This window comes from Lepisosteus platostomus, chromosome 19 (genome assembly GCF_059453375.1).
Source record: "Lepisosteus platostomus isolate fLepPlt1 chromosome 19, fLepPlt1.hap1, whole genome shotgun sequence".
In the NCBI taxonomy this organism is placed as follows: Eukaryota; Metazoa; Chordata; class Actinopteri; order Semionotiformes; family Lepisosteidae; genus Lepisosteus; species Lepisosteus platostomus.
Window position 1 is genome coordinate 213,828 of NC_142629.1, and position 26,437 is coordinate 240,264.

The 26,437-nt window shown below is 48.2% G+C and overlaps 2 protein-coding genes, 2 long non-coding RNA genes and 2 other non-coding genes across 9 annotated transcripts; 5 read left to right on the forward strand and 1 right to left on the reverse strand.

The window, feature by feature from the left end:
* The first annotated feature begins 788 nt into the window (after positions 1 to 788).
* LOC148644731 (uncharacterized) lies at positions 789 to 4,392 on the forward strand. Of its 3 annotated transcripts, none has more exons than XR_015928338.1 (4): positions 789 to 920; positions 1,637 to 1,996; positions 2,168 to 2,281; positions 3,171 to 4,392. It is a non-coding gene; the product is annotated as an uncharacterized LOC148644731 (long non-coding RNA). The 3 variants fall into 3 exon arrangements; XR_015928337.1 differs by having other exon boundaries at positions 790 to 920; positions 1,637 to 1,768; XR_015928336.1 differs by having other exon boundaries at positions 1,637 to 2,281.
* LOC148644732 (small nucleolar RNA ACA64) lies at positions 1,958 to 2,085 on the forward strand. The gene has a single exon (XR_015928614.1). It is a non-coding gene; the product is annotated as a small nucleolar RNA ACA64 (small nucleolar RNA).
* LOC148644733 (uncharacterized) lies at positions 2,288 to 3,090 on the forward strand. Its single transcript, XR_015928339.1, has 2 exons — positions 2,288 to 2,626; positions 2,840 to 3,090. It is a non-coding gene; the product is annotated as an uncharacterized LOC148644733 (long non-coding RNA).
* LOC148644734 (small nucleolar RNA ACA64) lies at positions 2,963 to 3,089 on the forward strand. The gene has a single exon (XR_015928613.1). It is a non-coding gene; the product is annotated as a small nucleolar RNA ACA64 (small nucleolar RNA).
* Positions 4,393 to 4,532: 140 nt separating the features above from the next.
* Positions 4,533 to 7,549, reverse strand: rnf151 (ring finger protein 151). 2 transcript variants are annotated; one of them, XM_088612481.1, is made up of 4 exons: positions 7,195 to 7,549; positions 6,179 to 6,324; positions 5,938 to 6,034; positions 4,533 to 5,499 (listed from the first exon to the last, which is right to left on the reverse strand). In XM_088612481.1, exons 1-4 carry the CDS (start codon positions 7,243 to 7,245, stop codon positions 5,068 to 5,070), a joined length of 726 nt encoding a protein of 241 aa, XP_088468607.1. In that variant the 5' UTR covers positions 7,246 to 7,549; the 3' UTR covers positions 4,533 to 5,067. The 2 variants fall into 2 exon arrangements, with proteins under 2 accessions (XP_088468607.1, XP_088468608.1); XM_088612482.1 differs by lacking the exon at positions 7,195 to 7,549 and adding an exon at positions 6,446 to 6,555.
* A 1,414-nt stretch (positions 7,550 to 8,963) lies between these two features.
* Positions 8,964 to 25,159, forward strand: tbl3 (transducin beta like 3). The gene is made up of 23 exons (XM_088612526.1): positions 8,964 to 9,147; positions 9,260 to 9,311; positions 9,596 to 9,691; positions 9,778 to 9,825; positions 10,179 to 10,320; positions 10,526 to 10,610; positions 11,029 to 11,199; positions 11,903 to 11,978; positions 12,251 to 12,347; positions 12,535 to 12,749; positions 13,233 to 13,374; positions 14,346 to 14,404; positions 15,227 to 15,333; positions 15,548 to 15,686; positions 17,664 to 17,894; positions 18,267 to 18,337; positions 18,759 to 18,915; positions 19,180 to 19,238; positions 20,599 to 20,702; positions 21,726 to 21,797; positions 22,343 to 22,501; positions 23,024 to 23,114; positions 23,611 to 25,159. The coding sequence occupies exons 1-23, from the start codon at positions 9,116 to 9,118 to the stop codon at positions 24,131 to 24,133; spliced, it is 2,928 nt and encodes a 975-aa protein (XP_088468652.1). The 5' UTR covers positions 8,964 to 9,115; the 3' UTR covers positions 24,134 to 25,159.
* Positions 25,160 to 26,437: the final 1,278 nt, after the last annotated feature.

Below are 26,437 nucleotides of genomic sequence, written 5' to 3' on the forward strand. Positions count from 1 at the left end.
TATGCTGGACACTCCGCTGACAGCCCACGGCTGGTACAGGCCAAAGGGGAAACTCGCATAACACGACTCGAAAGTAAAGCTTGCTAACCAAATTAATCTCGCAATTTCTCAACCGCTGAAAAACGCAGAAAGATCAGCTCAAATGATCTCCCCTTTTCTCCACGGGGAATTCAAGCTTTAACTCTTTAGGTAACATATCCACGGTGACAGCGTTACAAACTGTCTTACAAAAAGTGTTTTACAAAAGACTGAAGCTGGACACTTACTCGGGGGCAGCCTAACCTTTGACCACTAACCACTACGGTCTGCAAGGAGTATGTGTACCATCCCCACACGATCCAGCGCAGCCCTGCAGTAGCCTTCACAGCACACACGAACCCCGGAAAGGGAAAACTGAACCTGCCATGAAATAGCGCAACGGGTCGTGTGGACACCCGAGCCACCGCGGCCTGTGCAGCTGGGAGCCGGCTGGTACCGCACACAGGGGCTACTCCAGAGTCAAGCCTGCTCTATCGAGCAAATACCGGCAATATTCGCATAATGCGGCCTATTATCGTATAACTATTACAGATTTATAAACGTATATGCCATAGACACAAGGATGTGAGAGATTTGTGAAGGATTAAAAGGGGAATTCGCCAGCACCGCTAGCTGATAACTCTACTTACGTGATATCTGTAACAGGAAGAAGGAAGGGCGCTGGGCTCACGGGCGTTATATGGCAGTCCGGGGCTCGCGAGAGTTCGGGCGCCCCGGGACCCTGTATAACTCATTCTTCTCGCGCCGCAGCCAATGGGGAGTTATGTCCATTCACGTTTCGGGGAGGGAACAGCTCCACTTCCGCCCGGACCATGCGGAGGTGAACTGGTAGCCAGATCGGTCAGTTAAGAAAAGGAAGGAGGACAGGTTGTTTTCAGTGGGTAAGGTTTGTCATCTTCACCGTTTGGAGTTTCTAATTTCTTCGTCCTTGTCCGCTGTACCTGGATTTCTTATAGAGCACGTGTTTTTTTAAGACGGTGTGTATGTACATTGAAATTTGTCCTTTAAGTCATTTGATTGCAATACGGGGCAATTGTGGGTGAATCAGTTTTAGTTCTTTTTATTTTTTTAGTTCTGCTGCAATATTACATTCTTATGAAAAAGGTCTATTATTATTCGGTCAATACAGTGTCGCTTTCTGACAGGGAGGCCGTATTTGAGGTTAAAATGCGCTTAAATCGTAAGTCTTCGTGTTCCTGATTGCAAATTCAAAGAAATATTTGTTAGAGGAAAACTGGCTTTTGCGCGCATCTCTGATAGGTTACAAATTACTCTTACACGAGACCGTTAAATATTTAGACATTTACGTGCGCATGGTACACAAATCACGGATTAAAAGATGGAGGTTGGTTCTGTTCCTGTATCGCCACGTGGTGGTGGGGTGAAGGGACTGATGATCCTTTTGAATGAAGCTTAATCATTGAGTGCATCGGTTTACTGTAGTCGTTGGTTTTCACTGTTGTTTTGTCTTTTGGCTAATTTAACAGACGGAGGGAAAGTGTTTCATGATTGTTTCTGCAGGGGGTGACCGAAATGAAACCGCTTCCGCTGTTTTTACTTACCCGCTTTGTCGTTATGTTGCTCTTTTCATTTGCAGAGACGAACGGTTCGCAGCTAAATGTCTAAGCGCAAGAAGCGGTCGTCTTATCCTCTTGAGAGGGATTGGAGTGTCCCGATACGCTCAGGCCGCAGATCGGGACGGGCCTGTTCCCCTCTGCCAGTAATCGAGGCAAGTGAAGCTGTGCATGATGCAGCCTGCTAATGAATAAACCCGCCGTGTTAAAAATGTCTGACCAATGTCCGACCTGAGCCTTTTTCTTTTCTCGTTGGCACATCGTGATGAGGGGGATGTTCATGTTTAGAAACGAGTTACAAAGGCCCTTATTCAAGAAAACTTTTGACTAGTTTGGACTTTGGCACAGTCGGAAAATTATCCGGGACGTGTCCGTCGTCCTGGGTAAGATAACTGTGCACACAGGGAGGTGGCACATTTAAGCTCATTGCCTGCTGATGTGGTGGTGCAATTAAACCCATGTGCCTACAGACGTTTGCTGCAAAGTGAGAGAGGAAGCCCCACAGAAAGCCGAAGGTTTGAGTGTGACCGTTTTCGCTTTACCTTTGTTGGCAGATGGAAACGGCCCAGGCTCGTTGTCTCCGTCGCTGACAGAAGAAAACCGGTTACAGCTGTGTCGCTCTCGGCGGTTTCTGGGAAGGGAAGCCTGGGAGAAATGGGGCTGATGCTGTAAGTGGTGTTGGTAGACCAGCAGGCTGCGCTGTGGGTCAGAATTCCCAGTCCCTGCCCCAGTATCAAATCCCGTAGGGAGCTGTGTCAGCATGCACGAGCTGTAAAGGTTTATTCCATGCTGACAACAAAAGAGCCAGGCAACACACCCGATGAGGGCTTCACAGTCAGAATGTCACTCTTCTTTTCAGCCTGGAATAAACCTTTACTTGTTCCTTTACTGCCCTGGTATGGTGACACGAGACACTGTGCTGTTATTCAGAGGGGATGTTAAGCCACGTTCCTGACTGCTTGACCATTAGTGATCCCGGTGCATTGTTTGTAAGAGCAGGGTTGTGAGCCCTCGTTTCCTCTCTGGGTTTGTGCAGTCTGGCCTTTCTTAACTTCTGCATGAACTCGGTCGGTGAGGCACTTTCTCTCCTCTCCACCTGATCTGCAGTGCAGTGGAGCCACTTGTCACCCAGGCAGGTGCTGCTCTTCCCTGATGGATGCAGTAGATCCTCTGTGATGTGCAGAGCACTTGGGGCAGAAAACGCCATTCAAGTGCAATTAAGAAAGAATTCACAAGCCTGGTAGTTCAGGTGAAGGCGTGGGGAGGGGTATAGATCTGTAACAGGCCCAAGTTTCTAAGCCCTTTTTAATGCAGGCTGTTTTTCCATGAGTGAGGTTTCAGCTTTTGGCACAGACTGAAAATTACCTGTGATGTATCAGTTGTCACAGGTAAGATTACTGTGCCGACAGGAAGGTGGTACATAAAGCTTTTTGCCCGCTTTTGTAGCGGGACAAATAAACCCATGTGCCTACAGTGACGCCCAGCATGGAGGTGGGAGAGCTTTAGTAAGGCCAAAGGCTGGTAACCGTGTAATTGTAGTTGTTTTCTGAACTGTAGGGGCTGCGTTCTGCCACAGCATCTTCTCTGTCCTTTGTGACAACGGGGAACCCCCACACGTGTTCTGACGAGGAGCTGTCGGGCTGTGTTGGAACCAGGCTTTTCTCACTCCCTGACAGCGGTCCAGGAGAAGCAGAGGAGCACCATCGCTTGGGAATTTGCTGAAGAAGGCAGGGAGTGGGTCAGAGGTGACCTGTGATCTTACAGAGGGTCTTATTTCCCAGTATTTGCAGGCGAAGCTGAAGTCCAAGCGCTTTAAAAGGCGAGACAGTTTCCGTGCAAGGTGCAGCCCAAGCCCACCTGCTGGACTGTGTCGGGCGAGCCCGCACGTTCTGTGCTGTTCCTGACAAGCTGGGACCTGACAGGAGTCTCTGAAAATGGGGGTCCTGCTGTCCCCTGTGGGTGGCAAGATCAGAAGTGCCACACTGGGGGGGGTTGGGGGGACCTGCGCCTGTTCGACTAGTCACCAGGCAAACGAGCTGCTTCTGGGGAGGGTGTGGTCTCCCTGAGTAAGAGGTGCAGTTCTTCCCAACAGTCCTTCCTTCCTCCGAGACCACCAAGGGCAGGGGGCCAAGAGGAACTGTGATTCCTGAGCACTGCCTGATCCACTCCGTAGCCAGACCTTGCTCCCGACAAATCCTGTTGCTTTCCACCCAGATGGGAAACCAGATGATTTTGCTTGTTAAGAGCGAAGTATGGATGAAGACCTAGAGACATCATGGCCCCCAGGGCTTTGATTGGAGACATCAGGCCAAGATCGTGGTCAGAGATGCAGCACACTTGCAATACAGTGATCCCAGTAGAACATTATCGCAGCTTTGACTCAGGGTGACTTGATGACAAGTACACACAGAAGTGTGTTTAAAAACCATTTATTACCTTGCAAAACCATTCTTTAATTCACGCATGGTACAGAGTAAATCCACATTGAAAACATTCATTGGTGTTATTTATATTTTTTCTATTTAATATTCACATCTTCAAGCACTTTATCTTGATATTTTGCGTGTTAATTTGTGCACTCAAATGCTATTCTTCATGGGTCTTTTTCATTAAAAAAATTCCAGAAACAATGATGTAAACATTTAATCACAATTCTAATTATAATTTAATCCTGCTGAATGATGATAATCTAAGGAGGGATTAATATAAGGATACTGTTTCATTTTGGGATTTTATGTAATACTGTGATTTGTACCAATAAAACTTGTTTTAAAACGTATATTGATTGAACTTTGTGACTGTGTGAAGGGTTCTGCAGAGGAAGACAGGTGGGATTCTTACAGCAGTCCTCGGTGGGTGACTCGAACCCTGACCTTGTCTTGTGGTCAACTGTGTAGGAGGGGTTTTGACCTGCGACTGAGTCGGCACTCAAGGCTCAAGTCTTAAATCTTGTTTCCTTAGACGGCACCAAAGTAAATCTCGTGTACAGTGTCTCGATCTGATTTCTAAACTCAGAAGGAAGTAGCTGTCCCCTGACTGGCAATTGGGTGATTTCTGATCATCTCTAAGAGCCATAGTCTCTAGTCTCACGCCCACTAATCCCCCCAGTTCAGTAAGAAAAATCCGCCCATCCATTTTCTGACTGCTTCTTCCAGTGCAGGGTGGCAGGAGAGCCCGACCCCATCTCTGCAGATGGCAGGCACAAGGTTCAACCAGCACGGGATGCCACTCCATCGCCGGGCACACACAGACACAAGCACACTCACCCCAGAGCCAGTTAACCTGAGTGTAGGCTGTGGCAGGAAGCCCATTTGAATAAAGGGAGAGCATACAGACAGCACCCCAGGCCTGGAACTGAGCGCAGGCCCCCGTAGCTGCGGGGCAGCGATGCTGGTCGCTAAGCGACCACACCGCCCAGAAGAGGCATTTCCCCCAGCGAGCCCGGCGGCGAGTCCTAAGAGCCGGCGCTGCTGCTGCCCTCTCCTGCGGGCTCCTCGCCGTCGTCCGCGACCTCCAGGCTCTCGCAGATCAGGGCCACCTGCCTCTTCATCTGCTCCATGGTGCTCTGCATCTTCCTCATCTTCCTCTGCAGCGTGGCCACGATGGCGCGGTGCGCCTGGCGCTGGGCCGCGCACGCCCGCCGCAGCTGCTGGTAGCAGTTGTGCCCGGCCTGGCTCTGGCGCGACAGCACCTCGCCGCAGCCCAGCGGGCAGGGCTCCTGCCGGTGCCGACAGCGCAGGGCGTGGGCCGGCAGGTCGCGGCGCGGGAGCTGGGCGCCGCAGCCCTCGTGCGGGCAGGCAGCCGGCTCGAAGGGGCAGCTGGAGCGGTGGCAGTGCTGGTCCGCCAGGGGGAAGGTGGCCGCGCAGCCGCTGGCCTCGTTGCCACACTGCGGGCGGAGAGACAGCGGGGTGACCGAGGGCAGAGCCGAGCGCTCGGGCTACAGAACAGCGGCTTTGATTTGGGTCATACGGTTCGGCGCAGAATTCTGGTCCGAACGCCTTGTTTACCCTGAGGTGCCTTGTTAAAATCAAAATTCAAAAATCTGATCTCAAAGACTAGCGGTGGTGTCTCATCCCCCTGCTTCCTAGCTGGGCGACTTGTTCCTGACCCCTACAACCATTCATGTAAAGACGTGCCTCCTGCCCTCCTGCCCTCCTGCATGCAGTTGAAAGTGCCCTTCACCACAGGACAGACAGTGTCCTCGAGTCTGTGGCTCACGGATGACGCTGGAGACGCTCGGAGTGTCACGTCTGACCCGTGAGGTCAGGGTGTCTGACAGGGGAGGCTGGAGTAAAGCAGGAGGTTCTCAGCTGTAGCTCCTTACCTTCACTCTCAAGCGGCTGATGGACTTGCTCAGCTTGTACATCACGAACATCATGCTGGCGGTGACCGGCTTCCTGCAGCACGGACAGCTCTCCTGCCTGCAGAGGACACGGTTACACCCGGCTACCAGGGGGCGGTCAGATAGTGAAACTGCGGTCAGAGCAGGTTGGCGGCCGGTCTCGGCCAGCGGCGTGTGAAGCGTGGCTTTTGCTGTGTGACCGCTGTCCAGCTGGACGTCTTACCTCTTCAGCCACTGCAGGATGCAGCTCTTGCAGAACACGTGGTTACACGCCACTCTGACCGGACAGCGCAGGACCCCGCGGCAGATGGTGCAGACCAGGTCGGGGTCTGGGGTCTCGACGAACTGCTCGACATCGTAGCCCCCGCTCTGTAAAACATGGGACAGGCGTAGCGTTCAGACACACCCTGCAGAGAGTGACCGGGCTGCTGGGTTCTTATGGAAATGTGGTATGAAGGAAAATTTTTTAAATGTATTTTAAGAACCATACCATGAGGGAAATTTATTATAATCCTAGACATGCAGAAAACGTGTTATTAAATAACAGACGTGGGTACATGTCATTACGCTGCAACCAAAGCAGCTTTTAAATGTCATTTCTTTCCCTGATACTGTTGGTGTGTCAGTTTAAAGGATGCATACAGCTTTGTCTTGTACGCTCTGGAAACAGGGCTCGCTTTTATCTGCCCTGTTTGGGAAGAGGCCCTTCCTGAACACGAGCTATTGCGCTGGTCAGCACTGGCGCTGCGGCACAATGCGCCTCGCGCGGACCCCGGGCGCAGCGCGAGAACGGCCGCGCGCGGTTCTGTCCGGTTCTGGAACGCCGGCTCGCTGGTCACGTGACTATGCAATGGCCCGACGCTCGCCTGACCTCTTAGGGACACGCCGCACCAGTGGATAAAACTCTTTCCCATTTCCATCTCCTACTTAAACATCTGTCTCAGCTATTACCGATTATAATTCGTTTTTAGCCAGAAATCAGTTCACACGTCTCAAAGGCCCACTCATTGATTTTGTCGTCTTGTAATCACGCACCGATTCGCGCTTATTAAAAATTGAAAACGATGTCATATGCTGTGAAAAAGAGGTCGTTTAATTATTATTAATAATAATAATCCATTGTTATTTTCCTACGTTTTTACACTGTAACGGCAAGCCACCGCTTCTACGAAAAACAACAGCTGCACTCTAGCGATGACAATGACGACGAGGCAAAGACACAGAGACGAGCGAACTCACCATGCTTTCTGTCCTGGTGATGAAGCTCAGCTCGGCTCCTCCCTTGGCCATTAAACCGACCCAGCGCTCGCAGCCGGAGTCCGTGCGGTCCGGGTTCAATAAAAGCGACCCCCCGACCAATAGCCAGCGCTAGCACCCCCCAGAACCGACCAGACGTTTCAATGAAAAAACACATTTCATTGTCACCTGTCGTGGCTATTCAGCGTGTCGGGGTCGTGTGGGTGTTGAATGTGCCAACAGTGACCCCAAGATCTCGGTCTCCCACTGCGGCGGCCGGACGCATCGGATTTCGCTGTATAAAATAAAGATGATGATGACGATGATGATGATGATGAATAGGTGAACAGGCGATTCTAAATCCAGAGCCCAGTCCGGAGTGTACCAATACTGCTCCTACTGCTAATAATACTGCAGCTGATCCTACTACTGATAACAACTACTAACATCACTGCAGCAGCTACTACCAGCAGCCATATCACCCTGCAACTCACAACTGGCAACCCACTGAAGCTAAGCAGGTGTGAGCCTGGCCAGTACCTGGATGGGAGACCTCCTGGGACAAGCTAAGGTTGCTGCTGGAAGAGGTGTTAGTGGGGCCAGCAGGGGGCGCTCACCCTGCAGTCCATGTGGGTCCTAATGCTCCAGTATAGTGACGGGGACACTATACTGTAAACAGGCGCCGTCCTTCGGATGAGACGTAAAACCGAGGTCCTGACTCTCTGTGGTCATTAAAAATCCCAGGGTGCTTCTCGAAAAGAGTAGGGGTGTACCCCGGTGTCCTGGCCAAATTTCCCCCCTGGCCTTTACCCCATCATGGCCTCCTAATAATTCCCCTCTATGAATTGGCTACATTACTCTGCTCTCCTCCCCACTGAGAGCTAGTGTGTGGTGAGTGTTCTGGTGCACTATGGCTGCCGTCGCATCATCCAGGTGGGGCTGGTGATCCCCATTACCTGTAAAGCGCTTTGAGTGGAGTGTCCAGCTATATAAGTGTAAGCAATTATTATTATAATAATAATGCCGAAGGGCAGGACTGGAGTAGTGGTGGCCAGGACGGGCAGTAGGAGAGCCACTGACCAGTGCGGCTGACCAGTGGCGGAACTGGTGTACACAGTCGCGAGATCGCCCGGACTCATGCAAATAGTTTCCCTGGTTTTCCACCACTTTTACACGTGTACCCAATTACCACACTCCACCTGTGTAACTGTCCCCGAATTGACCCCAGTGTGTTATAACGTGTTTGCCTCTCTCTCCCTCTGTTGTGGTTGCTGTGCTGATCGCACGTCCGATTAATAAAGCGCCGTGTTCTCAGTTAAAAAGAGTCTGGCTTCCTGTGTCTATCCTCGCCTTACAATACTATTATAATTAACAATAACGATTATTTTTATTATTCCACAGATTGCCACCTGAACTTTAGGAAGAAAATGTTAGTGAATTAAATACACATATGAATCTACTATCATCACTACCCCAGTAAATATGAAACAGGCTTCTGAAAATTACACTCAAATATTTTATTTTACTGCGATAGAAAGGAGCTGTATGCCATTCAGATTATAGTTTCTTGTACAATGGAGGAAAATGAAACAGTGATCATGGGGTCATTTTCATTATTTTTTAGATTAAGAAATAAGTCCTTGTTGAATTTAATGGGATGTTACTTCTTTTGATTCATAACGGTCAATCTGCATACCCCTGTGAGTGCAAGACGCAGGTCACTTTGAAAGCACATGTCAAATTCTTCCCCTGCTTGACTCCGCGCCAGTGATGACGTGCAATCTATGCGACGGGCGGATTACGGCAGTGGCGTTGTGTGGAAACACATGGCAGGCACTGAGTAAACCTGGCATTCGGAGTTCCAGAAGTGATCAAAATCACCCCAGTGCTGCATTTAAGATCATTCCCATGAGAGCTGAGGACAATGGCTACCAGCACCTTACAACTTAAAACCAAGTAAGTGTGTTAAAGTGAGACCTTGAGAGTCAGCGCGGAAAAAGTTAAACTGATAGACTAACGAGCTTCACAACTTTAAAACTATTATTTTTTTCTTTTTTTTCTGTCGTAGCTATGCTGTTTTGGACAAAATCGAACCGTTTTATAAAGGAGGCAAAGTGCAGGTAGGTTTGCATGGAGATTGGGAGAAGGTGGTGCGCAAACGTGTTTTCTTCTGGCGCGATACTGTGTTAATCAAAAACCAGGTCCTGTAAAATGAGATCTTCGTAAACTAGCAGTTACAGACGTGCACATTTTCTTTCCTGGTCCAAAAACCTTGCGGCGTGTCTTGCCCTACTCACAGATGTTTTAATCGGCGTTCAGTGTTGCTCGATCCTTATGAGAACGATGAAAGTAAACTGCATTTTCACAGGCTTATGCTGTCTGTTGCTGATTCTTTTTGATCCAGATCAGTACCGATGAGAATTACATTTTTTGCACCTGTGGGACAAGAGTTAATGTCCTGGAGATTGCCACAGGGAAAGTCACCCAGAGAATTGAGCAGGTAGGAGCTCTGTTGCAGCTGTTGTTTCCTGTTCTTGTTTTTAAGACTTTTTCTTCTGTAAATAAATATATATACTGTTTTCACAGGATGACCAGGAAGACATTACTTCTTTCACCTTAAGCCCTGATGACGAGGTATGGTACAGAGTGAAACTTACTGATTACTGGTATCTGGAACACTTTTCAGCCTTTAAAAATGAGTATGGTGTTTATAACTGTTACACTGCACATCCAGAAAAGAATTACTGATGATCACGAGCACCTTTACCTGTTGAGCAACTCACAAGGCCTTGTGTTGACATGTTTTTAAGAAACAGGTATTTCAGTAAGAGTGACGGAGCAACTGAAGAAATGTTGTTTTCCATCTGTCTCATCCTGTGAATAATGTAAGAAGATGTGATGTATCATGAGAGTCTGCTCTCGGTGAACGTGCCCTGCAGGGAGGGCTGGAGGTGCTGTTCTCTGTGTTGAGTGGCCCTGTGTTGCAGGTGCTTGTGACGGCGAGCCGCGCTCTGCTGCTGAAGCAGTGGGACTGGAGGGAGAGCCGCTGCGTGCGCACCTGGAGGGCCATCCACACCAGCCCTGTGGCCAGCATGACCTTCGACCCCACGTCCACACTCCTGGCCACAGGTACGGCACTGCGCGGCTGAGCTGAGCTTGAACTGGCACGGGGCCTTCTTCCAGCAGAGTGTCAGAATGCACAACTTGCTCTGAGCTCTCTCTCTTTCTGTCTCCTGGTGTGTTGTCGTGCTCTCTGAATCAGGCGGATGGCACTGCCGGCCTGTCCGCAGATCGCAGGTGTTCTGACATGGTGTGCCTGTTTGTCTGTTGCCAGGGGGCTGTGATGGCACCATCAAACTGTGGGACGTGGTGAAGCAGTACTGCACCCACAACCTCAAGGGTTCTCCTGGAGTCGTACAGTAAGGCCTTTGCTTTCATTCCTTTTTCGTTTTCCACAGCAGGCTCAGCTTGCTTCTGACAGCCCTATGAAATTTATCGCTAACATTCCCATTTTCTTTTCTGCTGGATGTATTTGATGTACATGTGGCTCAAAATAGTTTGTCAAAGTGCTGCAGTGTTAGAACCTGAAGGGTGGGCGACGTTGTTTAGTGAAATGTGTGAATTTGGTGGTGAAAAGCACGACCTGACGACTTGCATACAATGACTGACAGTTTTGATGAAACTTAGTTTAGCTTTCTTTTTTCGGAAGTCACAGCAGTACCTGCGACCGGTCTTTGTGAAGTGGGATGAGTTGAGGCTATGCCGTCGCTTCATCCTTTGGGAAGAAGTGTTGGGTCAGGTCGCTGACCAGCTGTGTTTCCCCATGCCTTCCCCCAGCCTGGTGCAGTTCCACCCTGACAGCGCTCTTCTGCAGCTCTTCTCCTCCTCCATGGACTGTAGGATCCGCGTGTGGGACCTGCGCACCAGCCAGTGCCTGTGTGTGCTGGAGAGCCACTACAGTGCAGTGACCTCGCTCGCCTTCACCCCTGACGGCAGCACACTCGTCAGGTACCTCCCTGGCTGTCCCTCCTGCTGCTTCATTACTTTACTGGTGCTTTGGTTCTGCAGCAGTGGGAAACATGAAGACACAAGGCAGGAAACAAATGAGAGGCGGCCATTCAGTCCATCTTGTTCTAGGGTTATCAGTGAATTAGTCGCTGAAGTAAAATTAATTTTTAACAGTACATCTAGAGATCCTCAGCTGAATTAGTCTCAGTGTCATTCACCAATCCTTAACGGTTAGGAACATTTACTTAAAAAGGATCTTAGAGCTGAAGGGTCCCGGATGTTGGTCTCAAATAAAATAGCTAGTGTATCTTAATATCTGAAGTGCCGAAAATATATAGCAAATCACCTGTTTAATTGATCTCAGTTGAATTGTTGCAAGCTTTTATAAATCTGCCAGTTAAATGTTACCTCTGGAGCATGCTGGACTGGGGTTTTCCAAGGGCTAGAGAGGCCTGCTCAGGAACATCAGTATCTTTTTTGTAAGGTGGTGACCAGACATGGTCATGATATTGCAGGTGAGACAAAACACATTCTGTCATCTTGATTTTCATGTTCATGTTGAACGGGAGAGCCGGGCAATGTGTTCCTTCCTGCCTAAAATCCTCTTGTCTTGGTTGGCCAGCGCTCCGCCTTCTTTCTTGTTTTCCTGTTCGTTGCCTTGTCTCGGAGGAAGGTTGTTTCATTGATCAATGTGTACCCACAGCTCGGGGCGTGACAAGATCTGCACGGTCTGGGACCTGAAATCCAAGACTCCCACTAGAACTGTGCCGGTGTTTGAGGTGAGGCGGTGTTCCTGCACACGTCCTGGTGCCTTTGCACGGACAGAATTGTCCTGTTTCTATCCTACTGTCATATTTCTTGGTGCATGGAGTTTTCTTCATAGTTTTAGTATAAAGCATCTGGAATGCTTTAGCAAAGCATGCACAGTGCTGTAGACTTTGGCTAAAAACAGTGATGCAGCTGCTCAAGCGTGCTAGGATAATTCCATATGCTTTTGAGTCATCCTGTATTAGGTGAGGTACATCTGTGTCCATGTGTGTGTCCCTGCCAGGCAGTGGAGGCCGTGGTGTTGCTGCCCCAGGGAGCTGATGTCTCCAGGATAGGGGTCAAGAATGAAGGGCTGCACTTCATTACTGCAGGAAGCAGAGGTGAGGACTGTGGTCAGCTTTGTCTAGTTTCAGGACATTCACGGTTCTTCTGACTTAACGTGACTCCACTCTGTGCTGCCCATGGCTTTGTGGGGGTTCCTGTGTAGGAACTGCAGGTACAGTTGCTCTCCCACACGCGAGGACGTCGGTGCCGCGTCTCTGTGTGACTGTTGCTCATTCTTTGCAGGCGTGTTGCGGGTGTGGGAGGCGAGCTCTGGCCGCTGCATCTTCACCCAGACGCTGCCCACCGGGCACCCGACGGGGAAGGCAGAAAGCGATGATGGTGACGAGCACAGCTTCACCTGCTGCCATCCGCTGCCCTCTTCCTCCCGCGTCGCTGCGGTGACCGCTGAGCACAACTTCCTGCTGTACGACCTGCCATCTCTGACTCTGCAGCAGCAGGTGTGTCTCGCTGGGGCTGGGATGGCACATCACATCTCACTGTGCCATCCCCAAGGATACCCCAAAACACTACACGTGAAGAAGGGGGCCCAGTTCGTCCACCACCTGCGTGACAGACAGCACTGCACTTCCACCAGAAGGCCCACTGCACTGCAGAACATGTGGCAAATTTAGAAAGCCCTTGACAGCCACCAATGATCACATTCTGTATCTTTGCACAGTCTTATGCATTATTACCTCTTCTGTGTTTTTTTTATTTTTTTACAATAAGTCCATCCTTCTACCAGCAGAATAATGCTGTAACAGTGAGAGCAAGACTTCGACACTTAAGACTCATTTGTTCAGTTTTACGGAGGCTCCTGATGTTATTACCGATGCGTTCAGAGTTTGAACACGTAACCTTTGCAGCCCACTTTACAGATGAAATGTTTCACATTTATCCTCCTCTCACTCTCGTCTCTCCCTTTCCCTCCACTGTGGCAGTTTGTGGGATACAGTGATGATATTCTGGATGTAAAGTTCCTGGGCCCAGAGGACTCTCACATCGTTGTGGCAACAAACAGCCCTCAGCTGAAGGTGTTTGAGCTGGCCTCTTCCAGCTGCCAGATCTTGTACGGACACACAGGTCAGTCACAGGTCCAGAACGGACACTATATGTAGATCAGGAACGGCTGTATATTTCAATGCAAAACACACAGACTGCTTAACATGATTTTATTTGAAATTACAAATGATAAAATTAGTAATAAAAAAATGGAGCAAACACATTGAAAGAGGCATTTTGATGTTGTTCAGTCCTGAATACCCGTGCTCTTTTTCCTTACCGGTTTAGGGTTGCTACATTTCTGTACATTAGGTGGCAGCCTTGATTTTGAATTATGACTTCATGTCTGGTGGCTGAAATTTCCTCTGAATAATGGCCTGTTCATCAGTCTAGAGCGCTGTCTGTCACTGCTGGGCCTTATCTCCTGCATACATGATATATGATACAGTATTCTGGTTGTGATATGATCTGCAGGGAGTGTGTGTATGAGTTTGGTGAAGGAGTGATTTGTGAGAAAGGTTCAGAAATTCCACAGAGTTCATTTTAACTGGTACAGCTGTGTTTGTGTGTGTGGTGGGAGCATTTTTTGATTCTGCGGGTGTGTATGTTGAGGTCACTGCATTGTGAATTTGACTAATCTTTAATTTATAAGTTATATGTTTCTCTGTTGGTTTTGCCTTTGTCTTGGCTTGGTATTGAGGTGGTGTCATGAAGGGTTCTATTTAAATAGATGATTTCTATTAATAATTAACATCAGCACAACAGCTGGTCATTTAGTAAGCACTGTCCAAAGGCAAGAAAGTGGACATTTGATTTAGTCCGCTAAATTAGGTTTTAATCTTCGTGACTCATCTGGAGGGCAGAATGCAAGTAAGCTCTGTGACGGAATCAGGGTTCGAATGAACCAGGGCTGAAGGCCCCTTAATTTAAAATCCTGGACCAACTAAACTTGTCAGAATAGCTATTAGTACCCAAGCACAATGTTCAGGTGGAGCAAAAGAAATTTCAGTCATTTGGATGTTTACGAACACCTGTGTATCTTTATTTTTTAGACACTGTGTTGTCGTTGGACGTGTTCCGAAAAGGTTGCATGTTTGCGAGTTGTGCAAAGGTAAGTGTTGGACCAGAACCTAAATAAGATTTTTTATTATAAACAAAAAAGAAAGAAAGAGAGTGTCACTGTTTAAGAGGTGCTGGGTGAGAGTGAGGCTGTGCCCCGGCGCCTCTCTCCTTCTTTTCATCAGTTTGTTTTCAAGGCCTGTTGTAACTGAGGCTCTGAAAGTACGGGTGGCGCAGTGGTCAGCATTGCTGCCTTACAGCGCTGGTGCCCTGGGTTCAATTCCAGACCTGGGCTACTATCTGTGTGGAGTTTGCATGTTCTCCTCATGCACGTGGGTCTCCTCTGAGTGCACCAGTTCTCTCCCACAATCTAAAGACATACTGGTCAGTTCATTGGCTTCTGCGACAACTGGTCCTGGTGTGAGTGTGTGTCTGTGTGTGCTGTGCGACTAGTGTCCCACCCGGGTTGTACCCCGCCTTGCGCCCATTGCTTGCCAGGATAGGCTCTGGCTCCCCTGCAACACTGTGCTCAATAAAGCGGTTCGAAAATGGATGGATGGTTCTGAAAGTAGTCCTGCTTTACTTACACAGGCTTTACATTCAATCATGTAGAATTACTGTTCAGTATTGAGAACAGCAGGCTCTTCATTAATCAGAGGGTTGTGGGAGTCTGGAACAAGTTACTCATGTTGTTGAAGCTGTTTACCTGGCTCCCTTCAAGAAGTCTCCATTTCTGTTTGACTGTTACTTTAAGAAAAGGTACTTTAGTTAAGTAAAACAAGAAAAGATTGGAAATGATTTTTTGTTGGAGACCATGATTCTGCATGCACTCTTCCTGTGAAACCTGTGAGGTGTGTCTTCTGTTTCCCTGCAGGACAACTCCATCAGGGTGTGGCGGCTGAGCCCGGCGACGGGGCAGGTGTGCTGTGTGGCACAAGGCCTTGGGCACGTCAACGCCGTGGGGAGTATCTCCTGCTCAAGGTGGGGAAGTGTACCTTCATAATTGTGTTCTAAACTTATGTTTTGTTTCTAAACTGCTACGATCAGTCTTTGTGAAGCCAGGGAAAATCACTTTTGGAAGTCTTGTAGACAGTGCCAACTCTTTGGTAGAGCTTATCTTATTAAGTGCACTGTTAGCGCAAAAGTGTTTGCCAGGGTTGTAATAACTACGTCACCTGTGCCCCTAACCCTGCAGGATGAAGGAGAGCTTTGTGGCGTCTGGCTCTCAGGACTACACGGTCAAGGTGTGGGAGCTCCCAGAATCCCTGCGGTCTAAGGAAGGTGGTGGAGTGGAGGCCCTGACCGCACGAGTCACAGAGAAGGGGCACGACAAGGTGAGAGAGTGACGTTACTTCCCAGTAGCCAGCACACCTCCTGGGGAGGAGAGCCTCACATAAGCCTCTGCCTTTGCCTGTCTCAGTGTGTCAGACTTTTGTTATTTGAAAGTTTGATCATTAACCTTTGGGTCTTTACCTCACGCTTTTAGCTAGTGGGACTTCCAGAGACTAGGAGGTGAGCTAAGGGTTAAGAGGTCACTCACAGCAGGACAGTGGCTTTGTGTCTGACCCAAAGGACAGATCCCAGGGAAGACCAGTGACTTATTCAGGGAAACACAGTGACTCAGCGGCAACACCTGGGCATGAACCAGAAAACTTGGTGGCAAGCACCAGGCATCCTGTGCAAGTGTGTGAAGTCTCCTTTCCAGACCAACTTAGATATGAAATCTTGATTCAGTGCACAGGAAAGCCTTTTTGTATTTGACATGACTTGCAATACTGCAGAGCTACGAAAAGCCTGCACAGGAGATCCATTCCCCTCTGTGTGGCCTTTGTCCCAGAAGAGCCAACACATGCTCTTACATTAACTCAAGCTTCATTTTGGGATAGCTTTCTTGAGCTCGAAGTTCTCCTTGTTTTTGAACATCTGGAATTCTTTAGAAAGTGACTAGTAAACCAGCATAATCCGTTTTTCACTCACCGGTGAAATCTTGGGACACCTCCAGACATGTCTTGTTCTATTCCATTCAATATCTGTTGTTTATTCCCAGTCAGGTGTCTTGTGGCTTTTGACCAGTTTTATGATCACTGCTGAAACTACCAAGAAAGAATTGTACCAACAAAGAAAGGAAAGAGGAGACTATTATCTGTAGAGCAGAAAGATGAAAGCCACGCAGAGTGGAACGATGGCAAAGCAGAGGAGAGATCACGAGAGGATACACTGTTGTTGTTTGCTGAATTGAAGGCTGAGTCATTGCAGTTTGCTACAGCGTCAGAAACTAAATAAATTTGAGAATAAGGAAATGCAAAAAGACATGCTGTGTTAAAGTAGTGCATTGCATATGTTTTCCATAAATGGGTGTACACCTAGCACTGCCCTTACCTCCTTTAGTGTAATGTGAAATATTTTTATACTACATTAAAATTCTCAGTTACTGTAGGGCAAGCTGCCTCCCTTAGTTTTGTATCACTCAGCTTTCCTGAAGATTTGCTGTGCATGGTGAGTTTCATGGTAAAATGTTTTTTTGAAATATAGGAAACATTTAGGATACACGTGTATGTGCTCTTTTACTGGTTATTTCCATTATCCTGCTTTTGAAAAACCCCATTGTAACTGGATAACAAAGTGTTTATTGTGTCTGCAGAATCCTTGCAAGTGAAGAGAGACATACCTGCACACACTTCCTTTAACATTCAACAGGCAAGGAATGAGGATGCTGAGGGCTGATATCAATAATTTCAATCATTGCGGTATTGGAACAATCATGCGAGCTGTTTGTATAATGCAGATAAGAAAAAGTCAGTCATGCAGAAACCTGATGTTGGAATGATTCATCTGTCTGGGGGGGCAAGGCACCATCAATAAACTGTTCCAAAGAGCTGAAGCCTTCAGGGAGACAGATGTGGAGATGTATAAGAGAATAATGCAATAGACCTGACAGACATAGCAAAGTCTCTCTAGACCTTTCTACAGCCTGGTCTTGATGTCTTTCCTTCACTTCACAGTCTGGTCCAGTGAACTCCCGTCAGTGGCTTGGAAGAGCTGCTCTCCTAAAAACTGATGAAGAGGTTCCTTCACAGGCCGTCTCTGATGCTGCTGAGTTACCCCATAGTCATCTGAAAGCAGCATGGTTGGCCATAAGCATTAAAGTATAAGGTGTTCATGTGCTTATTAAGGACTGTGGCACAAAAGAACACGGTAGATCGTATGATAAATCAGAAGTGAAGCGGCCTTGCGACATTCTGTCGAGGGGCAGAGAGTGAGCCGCCTGTTGCTCAGAGTGTCTGAGCCCTCCTCTCTCTGCTCGTGTGCAGGATGTGAACAGTGTTGCAGTCTCCCCCAATGACAAGCTGCTGGCCTCGGGCTCCCAAGACCGCACGACCAAGCTGTGGGCCCTGGCGGACCTGTCCCTGCTGGGGGTGTTCCGCGGCCACCGCAGAGGGGTGTGGTGTGTGCAGTTCTCGCCTGTGGACCAGGTCCTGGCCACCTCCTCCGCAGACGGCTCCGTCAAGCTCTGGGGCCTGCAGGACTTCAGCTGCCTCAAGGTAAGCTCTTCCAGGCCACCTCCGCCAGCTCCAGCCTTTTTTCTTTCAGTTGACCCAGAAGCATGTTGTAAAATACAGGGCTGTGGGAGTCCGGGAAGGCTGCCCCGCTGTGTTGTGGAAACTGACTCCCTGGCTTCTTTGTAAAAAAGGGGGAGTCAGATCCTTAAACCATTTAGATGTAGCATCCAAAGAGCCAGGTGCTGTGAATAGCTTCTCCTTTGTGCCCTTCCCTGTTTCCTGATGTTATCAGAGTCTCTGGCGCTGGTCACTTAGTGGTGAGACAGAGTGGGAACATTAGGATGAGGGTACGAGACCGAGCCAGGGGAGATGGGGAGGCCTGAGGCTGCGCTAATGGCTGTTTCTGTGTTGCAGACGTTTGAAGGTCACGACGCCTCAGTGTTGAAGGTCATCTTCGTGAACCGTGGAACACAACTGCTGTCAAGGTAGCTGCAACACGTAGATAAATGATTAACATACAGCAAGGTTGCTATTGACTTATGATGGTAAATGTCCCAGCAACAAATCAGTTTGCTTATAGTGTGATGCTGGTGCAAATGGTCTGATATTTGGTTTAGTTGATGTGCTTTTTTTTCCAACGAGCAGCTGTACCACAAGCTCTTGGGTCACAGCAGCACTGAGTCCCGTGTCGGCATGAATTGTTTTTGTTTGGAAACCGAGATGTTGTCATGCCCCACTGAGGCCTGTCAGTAAGGCACGCAGGCTTTCGGCACCTGCGCAGGCAGGGACTGCGATCCAGAGAGCTGCCAGCTGCGCAAGCACTGTCAGGGCGGTGGGAGGGGGTAACGGAAAGCTGGCGGCCCAGGTGCTGCTGAGCCTCACCTTCGCTGCTCGTCTCCCCTCCAGCGGCTCTGACGGGCTCGTGAAGCTCTGGACCATCAAGACCAACGAGTGCGTCAAGACGTTGGAAGCCCACCAGGACAAGGTGTGGGGTCTCCACAGCAGCCGGAAGGATGACCTGATGGTGACGGGCTCGGCCGACTCCTGCATCACGATCTGGAAGGTCAGTGCTGCTCCGGGCTGCTCCAGCGCTCCTGAAACTGGGAACAGGAAGCACAGCGTTGCTCTGCTCTCCAAAATGACAGTTTGGCATTTAGTGCTTACAGGTCCTCCACTAATTAAAACAATGGTTTTGGTAAGCATAAGGTGTAGGTCTAATCTGATTGACACACTTCAGTCAGCATGTACTGCTCCTGCATTTCATGGTCTTCTGTCCATGGTCCCTCTTGTGTCACATCCTCATGTGTCTTTTACTCCCTGTCTGCAGGACGTCACAGACGCTGAACTAGAAGAGGAGCAGGCCAAGCAGGAGGATCAGATATTGAAGTAAGTCCTGCTTGTACTGACCGCACCACATGTTCACAGAGGTGTTCACTAAGGTTTGAAAGCACTTTCAGTTTGTAACGAGAAAGGCCAGTTTCCAGAGTACACCCAAGAAGACACACAAAGTGAATGAATGAATGAAATGTGCTTTGAAAGTTTTTACTGTTTAGGACCATAATCATCTTTTCTCATTTATGGAAAGGTTTCTGACATTCCACAAACTGAGGCCCCTTGTTTTCCTAGGAAACCCCTTGTCCAGGACTCAGGGTTTAACTGTAGCTGCCAACATCCCTGTTACACAGTGATCAGCACTCATTCAGTCATCAGTAGGTCCCAGTTCAGGGAAGTTCGTTGCCCTTGGAAACTAGGACAATTTATTGTTAACTCTTAATGATTCCGAACATTGAAGTTGTGATTATTGCAAACAACGTAATATTGTTGAAAAGCAATATTAAGCAGATGTTTAAAATGAGCCAAAGCTTATTTTTCACAGTTTGGTCAAGCGCAGTTTCTTTATGCTTGCCAGTTTAATTTCACCTGCAGCTGAAAGAGTTGTCCAAACAAATATTTTCTCAGCAAAGTTATCTGGACAGGTATTCAAGTGAAACGCTGTTTGCCTTGTCTAGCAATCCGCAGGGTTTTCTATTTTTTTTCACTGGGAAACTGAATTGATTGGTGCTTCTTTTAAAGGGCAAAAGAGAGCAGAGATTTTTTCAAGGTCGTCAAAAAAGTTTATTAAAAGGTTTAAAGTTATTAAAAGTAACCCATGACTCGAAGAGCCCTAGCCAGTCCTGGGAGTTCCTGTGAGAGGAGGGGTATTCCTACCTCAGTTCACAGCATGGCTGTAGTTTGCTAAAATGAGATAGAAGGTGGCAGGCACTTAGGAAACTTGGAAAGTGGAAAAAAACAGCATCTAAGGGTTAGAATGAAGATTTTCTTTATTTCAATCTGCGTGAGTGCCGCTGTGTTACTGCCTGTGCACTCATAAATGAGTCATACCAGCCAGTCTGCCACCACCGTCCTATCCTGCCAGACTGGCCTCTAGTTATCTGACATTTCCCTCTGAATCCCCTTCAGATGTTGACACTGCGTACACCTGCGATCTCCCAGGCACCGAGGCACAGGCCCACTCAGATTAATCCTTCAGAAGGTGCTGCCAAGAGGAATATTGCATTTTTTTGCCTGAAGCCTTTATTGTTCTCAACATGCAGTTTCATAGCTTAAAATAAACTCAGTTGTTTGCCGGTACCGAAGGGACCTTGGCTGTCTGCTCTGGGAGCCCTTTGTCAGTGCTGGAGGGCAGGGGAAATGAACTGTGTAGGGTGCAGGGTGTTCAGGGAATGAACTCTTGCTTGTGTTACAGACAGCAGGAGCTCTCCAACTTGCTCCACGAGAAGAAATACCTACGAGCCCTGGGCTTGGCCATCTCTCTCAATCAGCCCCACACTGTGCTGCGTGTCATTAAAGGTACGATATCGTCTCCGAATGTCGAGCTCAAGGTTCCGTTCCTCAAACACGGGCTGTGGAATCAATGACCACTTTCGCTGTTCTGGGATCAGTTTCTAAATAGGAGTGTTTCTTTATTCTCTCTTCATCAGCGCAAGGTAAGCATAATTGAAAACGCACCTGTTTTACCCCCATAAAACTGCTTCTGTTGTGGTCTGATCTTGATTGTGAACTTAATGAGGCCCGTGACAGCTCTAAACCCAGGGTCAGATGCCTGCACAGCCCGGGAGGTCTCTCAGAGAAATGGCCTGTGACAGCAGGTGCTCTGAAAGCAAACTTCCACCTACGCCCTGTGTGTGCTCAGAGCAAGCATGCCACTTGAATTTAGAAACCTCAGCATGCGGAAATATAGGTTTGTGAAGGTGTACTTCAGGTCAGTAAGAGCCCACCTGCAGTCACGAAAACCAGCAGCATGTTAAAACCCATGGCTTTGTCAGGGCTCATTAGTGAAAGAACACACACAAGCAGAGAGAGACTCCTGCAGGGGGTGCCATCCTTCAGTTGAGCCTTCTCAGTCATCAGAGATCCTATGGCATTGTTCAAAAGGGTAGGGGGCATTCACCCTCATGGCCTGCCTCCATTGCACTCTGGACTAGTACAAGCTGGCCTCCCTAAACCCATTAATTTACTGACGTAATGAGTTCAATTCCAATGGTGAAGCAGTTTCCTCTTCCTCCCCCTGATCTGCTGTGCAGTGAGTTTGGCTCTGCTGGCACAGAATGGCTGCCTCGCGTTGCCCAGGTGTATATATACTGTTATTAATTTAAGATTCTGATTATAGCATGATAATACAAGAAATAAAAAAACGAAAATGGGGGAGAGGAGTGATAAGTTCTCAGCTTGTTATCACAGTTCCTGCACGAGCAGATTGGGATCACGGCACCGTGTCTGCAGCTCTGTGTGAGAGGAAAGCTGCTCACCCGGTCAGGTCACAGGAGGTGGAAGCCCTGCAGTGATGCTTATTGTCTTGGCTGCTCTCTGCAGAGATTCGTGGAGAGGAAGAGGGACAAGAGCAGCTGGACAGAACCGTGCTGAAGCTGCGTCAGGACCAGAAAGGTACGAGACCTGCAGGGAGACCCTTTTTCGAACAACGGAAGCAGAGTTTGGACACAGTCTGCCGCATCGCAAGCGCCTGTGTCTTCTTGCAGAATTCATCGCTTCACTGTTGCAACACCAGGATATTTCATCTTTTTGTTTTCTTTAAAAAATATTTAATAAAAGACAGCTCTGATGTTTTTTTAGATCGCTCTTCCTCTTGGGAACAGCCTAAGTACTAGAGAACTCTTACATAACACTGCCAATGAAATAAGGTACATTGCGGAGAAAAAAGCAAGATCTTTTTATAGCTGAAATAGATAGGTATGCTGTTAATCCTCTGGAATGTTTTTATGAGTTATTTAACCAAATGTCCGGTTCTCGCCGTACTTTATCCATATTTCCGTGTGTGTGTAATCTCAGCTGGAATGAGTCCACTTTCAGAGGAGTATTGGGCTCAGGCATTCGTGGTGTTTGCTCAAGGAGGTGCAGTGGTTCTGAGACGACTGCCTGGCGATGGCAGTGACCTCCCTGAGCGTGGCACTCATGTCTGTTCCCTCTCGCAGAGGCCCTGCTGGGCTACTGCGTGGTATGGAACACCAACGCCCGGAACTGCCAGGAGGCCCAGGCGGTGATCCAGGCGCTGCTGAGACACCTGAGCCCCGAGCAGCTCCTGCAGTGCAAGGGGCTCCGCAGCGCACTGGAGGGACTCCTGCCCTACACAGGTAGGCCCCGCCGAGACTGAGGAAACCCTGCCCACATAAACCTTTTATTCAAAACTATAACAACAGACATGTTGAAAGCCTGTCTTCTTTCAACAAGAGGGTGGATGAGATCCATGGATCAATTAACTACTAACTACCAAACGGACTTGATGGACCGAATGTCTCCTCTTGTTTGTAGCCCTTCTCGTGTCCTCAGATTGTTCCTGCAGTCCTCGTCAGTGTCTCACATGTGACGGGCTTTAAAACTTGTCTGTTGATGACTTGTCTGTTGTTTGTTCATGTGTACCTTTTGGTACATCATTGTAGTGCACAACAGTGTTCCAGTGATCCAGCGAGCAGTGCTGAAAGGCAGTGTTTACGGTCACCTGCAGGGTTTTCTTCTTGACAGAGGAGGTGTCAGTAAGGTGCCTGGCAGCTCGTGAGCTGTGATTGTGTGTGCTGACCAGTGTGCTGCGGCTCACCCATGGCAGCGCCCCAGAGCTGTGAGCAGGTTGTAACCGTGCTGTGATCGTTTGCTCGCAGAGCGGCACTTCCAGAGGATTGGGCGTCTGCTTCAGGCCTCCATGTTTTTGGACTACATGTGGCAGCACATGCGTGTGACCGGCCAGGACAGGTGAGGCGGGGTATCGTCTCTCCCTCTCATCCCCTCACGCTCTCTTCTCTCGATCCCCCCCCCTTTCCAGAGGTCCCGGTTTTCTTCTGCTCTACTGTCAGAATGAAATACCGGGAAGTAGCCCCATGAATTAACATTGATTCGGGTTCTGGAGTTTTACTGTGGTGAGAAGAAATCCAGACCAGAAAGCAAAAGCTTTTTTTAGGGTTTGTGATTGAGGAAGATGTTCCAAGAAATTGGAACAGATTTCTCCTAAACTGCCACAAGACTACTTTTTTTTACATTTTTTTGGTAAGGGTTTATTATTCTTCATCAGTGATTTCATTATTCTGCTGAAGGAAGCCAGCAAAGCATGAATTGTTTGTTGTGTGTGCTTTTATTTCTCCGAGCCTCTGCGTCTCTCATAGCGGAATGATTTTGTTTCTGTCGCTGTAGTAGAGGACAGTTTTCTGATTAGTTTTCACCCTGTGTGTCGGGGTCTCCTCTCTGACTGCAGCGTGGCAGTGCAGGACGAGGAGATGGACGGAGGCCTTCCTCTCTTCGTTGTCGACAAGCAGCCAAGCTACAGCCAGGCGGTGATGGAAGAGGAGGAGGGCACTGAGGACACCATGGGAGAGGAAGAGGATGGTGCCTCAGTTGACCACGGCGTCGGCTCTGCCAAGAAAGCCAGCATGGGGACTGTCGGCGTCTCTCGAGGCGCAAAGGACGCCCAGGAGGAAGAAGAGGAGGACCCCGAGGAGATGGAAGATGACGACAGTGACGTCAGCGCCGCTAACAAAGCAAGGGTGGGAGGTGCTGATGGCGCACGCCAGCCAGAGGACAGTGAGGAGGAAGAGGAGGAGAAGGAGGAAGAGCAGAAAGAGAATGTCCAGCCATCCCCTGCCAGTGAGGAGGAGGAGGAGGGGGAGGAAGAGCAGCAGCGTGTGAGGAGGGACAGGAGACCCAGGAAGTGCAAGACCGGTGAGGTGGACACTCGGCCAGCCCCTCGTCAGACCAGGGCCTCCAGACGGAGGAGGTGACCTGGTCAAGCGGCAGGGACTGACCCCCAGGTCACCCCAGGGCTCCCTCAGCGCGGCCCGTTTCCAGATCTCTCGCCCTCTTCAGATCCGGTTCCGTTTCTTGAAAAGCTCTGTTTTTTTTTAATCCTGATGTGTCTAAAACACCAGGATGTTGTTCATGTGGTGATTAACATTATACATGTAAGTGGGCTCAGAGTTAATCCAGTTCAGACATTCTGCTGTCCTATACCTTGTGAGAGATTGGCTCACTAAAAACCGTTGGTCATGATGACACAAACAGCTCAGGTGCAGAAGGATTCGGATGAATCTAGCTTTAGTCCCTGAACGTACTGGATTAAATCGTATACTAGACGTTTAGCCCTGATGACCAGTTGTAATAGTACTGAACACATTCTTATTCCAAACGTTTACAGGTGCCGAAAAAATATAGTCAAGTCCTGAGGTTTTTACGTTTCAATGACCATTTGTTTTTCAGTAGCTTCCTGCTGGGGGTACCTCAGACATTTCATCTGTTTGTTTTAATTTTTACTATTCCTAGGGCTTTAATTACATAATTGGTATTTTACTTGGAATGTGTGAAAACTGTATGATAATACAAATCACTGCTTTTCCAGATCATTCTTTGGGACTGGTGAAACTAGAATGTTTCCTGTTTCCTGTTTTATTAGTGACTGCGTGGCTGCAATGCCCCCACTATGTGGTGCACTTTTGCACCAGACTTGAATTTTCCTATGTTTTAAGCTTGTTTTGACTTGCTGGGCACCCATGAGCTTGTATTACAAGTACAGCGTCAATCCACCAGTGTAGACTACCTCTGTTGCACGGTGCTGCTGAGCTCAATAAGGTGTTCTCTTGCTGCAAGGTGGGTGTTCAAAGATGAAGTGGGACACCAAATTCATTTGTAGCTATCAATTCCAAACTGATGCAAGTATAAGTAATCGGAGATCAGAAATTAAAAAAATTACAAATTCATTCTCCATAGGCTAAATCTCATGTTGTAATAAAACCTTGTATTGGAATCCTTAATTGTCTTGGGAAGTTTTTTTGGTGTGTGTGTACTGTATATATGTATGTTCGTGCATTTGATTTTTATTTGAAAAGAATGAAGGAGAATGTATGTTTTCCAGGTGGTTGTTCTTGGATATTTCTGTGATATGAAACTATTGCCTGTTGTAGCTGAAAGTGTGTTTAATGTCTTGGGGAGGATCCCAGAGTTGGCTTTCAGGACTATCTGGGACAAAAACCCTTCTGGATATCTGGAAACCTGGCCCAGTGGCTGAGGAGTGAGTTAGCATGACTCCCAAGCCGCCGCAGGAAAGATTCTTTTCTGAAAGAAATCCATTTTGGTTACATGTCTGAGTGGTTACATTTTTAAAATGAATAAATGGGTGAAGGTGCTTTTGAGAAATCGTTTATTACTTTAAATAGCAATTGCACACTACACAGGACTTATGACTTTTTCAAATTATTTTTCCCAAATGTGTTGTTAATTTTAGGAACCCTGCTTCCAGAAAGAGAAGACATGATCATGTGTGCATAATTACTAAGACACAGGACAGGAGCAATGCAAGAGGAGTCAGTGTCCTGCATTCTGGAATGTAGACCACAAGCAGCTCTTAAAAGCTGGGGGTTACACAATTGAAAGAATCGGGGGTATCAAACATGGACATGTTACTAGCTGACTATAACTGGAATTCCCCAAGCAGTGACACAGCTGCCGGTGCTATATGTGTGCAGGTTAGGTATTAGTCAGCCAAGGTCTTCTCAGATCTCAGGCAAAACAGCAACTCCCTTGGCTTGCCTTGACTTGACAGCGCCAAACAGATCTCCTGTTGGGCATGTCAGAGGAACACATGTGCATGTATTCTCCTCTGGCGGTACAGGAGTCATCGCTAGAGTCTAATTCAGTTCAGCACATTTCTGGAATCTGTTTCTCCCGACTAAATATGCAGGTGCTTTGCAAGTCATTCCTCCTCCCACCCAGAGGGATGCATGGTTTGCAGTGATGGAGGTGGGATCACTGTGAGACTTTGCACTCCACCAGCACAGCGTTCAGCATCATGGGCTATGTGGCAAACCTCCTCCTCTGTGAATTTACAGTGCTCCCAGCAGTGTAGGGGTGGTAATAGTACTAGACTTTGCAAATCATTCTTCCCCTCCTCATTCTTAAATAATATAAAATTATTTTTTTCTTTAATATTATTGCACTGAAGTGATGTTTCTTTTTTCTTAATATTGTTTTGTGTTGGACTCAAAAGCAAATTCTCCCTTGGGGATGATGAAGTAGCTTGAATTGAACTGATC